At 35.1% G+C, this 1,536-nt stretch overlaps 1 protein-coding gene and 1 pseudogene across 1 annotated transcript in view; one reads left to right on the top strand and one right to left on the bottom strand.

The window, feature by feature from the left end:
- LOC107584905 (keratin, type II cytoskeletal cochleal-like) overlaps positions 1 to 382 on the bottom strand; it is a 5,942-nt pseudogene extending 5,560 nt beyond the window's left edge.
- A 44-nt stretch (positions 383 to 426) lies between these two features.
- Positions 427 to 1,536, top strand: part of LOC107584906 (ankyrin repeat and BTB/POZ domain-containing protein 1-like) — an 18,289-nt gene continuing 17,179 nt past the window's right edge. The window contains exon 1 of the mRNA XM_016271676.1: positions 427 to 481. Within this exon, the coding sequence (XP_016127162.1) occupies positions 427 to 481 (55 nt within the window). The remainder of the gene's footprint in view (positions 482 to 1,536) is intronic.

Below are 1,536 nucleotides of genomic sequence, written 5' to 3' on the forward strand. Positions count from 1 at the left end.
AGATAGATAGATAGATAGATAGATAGATAGATAGATAGATAGATAGATAGATAGATAGATAGATAGATAGATAGATAGATAGATAGATATAATGAGCAGGGTATAACAGGCAGAGAGAGGTCTCACCTTGTCGATGAAGGAGGCAAAGCGATTGTTGAGAGTTTTGATCTCTTCTTTCTCCTGGATCCGTACAGCCTGCAGGTCTGGGTCCAGCTGAAGATCCACAGGAGTTAGGAGGCTTGTGTTAACAGACAGCCCAGATGGGGGCCGCAGCCGGTGACATGCTCCCAAACCCGAAATACGAGTTCCCCTGCTGGGGGATTTGTGCTCCGGCACGGGGGTACGAGCCCACTGAGCGGCTGCTGAAGCTGGAGGAGCTCATGGCAGACAGACAGACAGAGAGATGGAGAGGTGCGTTACAGAGGGATGACAGGAAGACAAGTGGTGTTTCCTGAGAACTCAGCTACTGATACGCTGACAGGTGGGTGTGTATTTGTGTATAAATGAGAAAATACCAGCATTCCTCACTCTGAAAAACCTGTTCAGCGCACCAGCCATAACTGACAGGACGAGCAGAACTGCTGTTCACAGATCTCAGTTCAGAGATATCAGACACTTCAAGAGCTCTACCTTTACATATGAGAGTATTTCCTGTTCCTGATTGTCTAAAATATGTGAAAATATAGTAGGGCTGCAATATTAGCTAAATGTGCTGTTTTGAGTTGCTTTTGCACGTATTTCTTGCTTTTTGGTTGCATATTGTGCTATTTGCTCCTGCACAAAACAGTAATTGGATTCAATGCAAGATTTGTTTCTATGCAGCTGATTCAGAATAATTTTTGCATTAATTTCTTTGGCTTCTAAATGAAATGCATTGATTATTCAAACAAATCTTCTGGGGTTTTTTTGTTTGTTTTTTTGCCATGCACATATAAAAATGCAGGATATTGGTTTAAAAGAGTATATTTGCAATAGTGTAATGGCTTTTTTTTTATGATGGAAGGCCAAGATGTGATTTAACAGCATATATAGTATGTTTAACAGTATGTTTAACTGCTGTTATGTACATAAGCAACCATTTTACATTTTTCATTTATAATTTACTGACTGAGAATTTAACTTATTCTTTTTTGTCTGAACCATTCAAGCCCCATGTTGAGTTTAATGAAAAATGAGCAATGAGTTCTCAGCACATAAAAATATTATAAATATCTAAAAAAGTAAAGATTTGTTTAAAAATTAACTTATATATATACAATTATTTTTTAAGTTTGCATATTGTCTTTACAAAATATGACGTTTTTCCCCTAACAAAATTAAAATGATAAATCAAAGAATTTTTTTTTTACTGAAATAAAATATATTAAAAAAACGTTTATTTATTTTATTTCAGCTAGTTGCCAAGGGAGTATTTCTCATTTTGATTTAGCTTAAATTGAAGTACTCAAATAACTAAAAATAAATCAACTAAACCTAAAAACGAAAATTTAATAAAAAGGACAAAAACAAAGCAAAATTACTAAAACTAAAAAAAAA

The sequence above is a fragment of the Sinocyclocheilus grahami genome, unplaced genomic scaffold (assembly GCF_001515645.1).
Source record: "Sinocyclocheilus grahami isolate Dianchi unplaced genomic scaffold, SAMN03320097.WGS_v1.1 scaffold64.1, whole genome shotgun sequence".
Taxonomy (NCBI): Eukaryota; Metazoa; Chordata; class Actinopteri; order Cypriniformes; family Cyprinidae; genus Sinocyclocheilus; species Sinocyclocheilus grahami.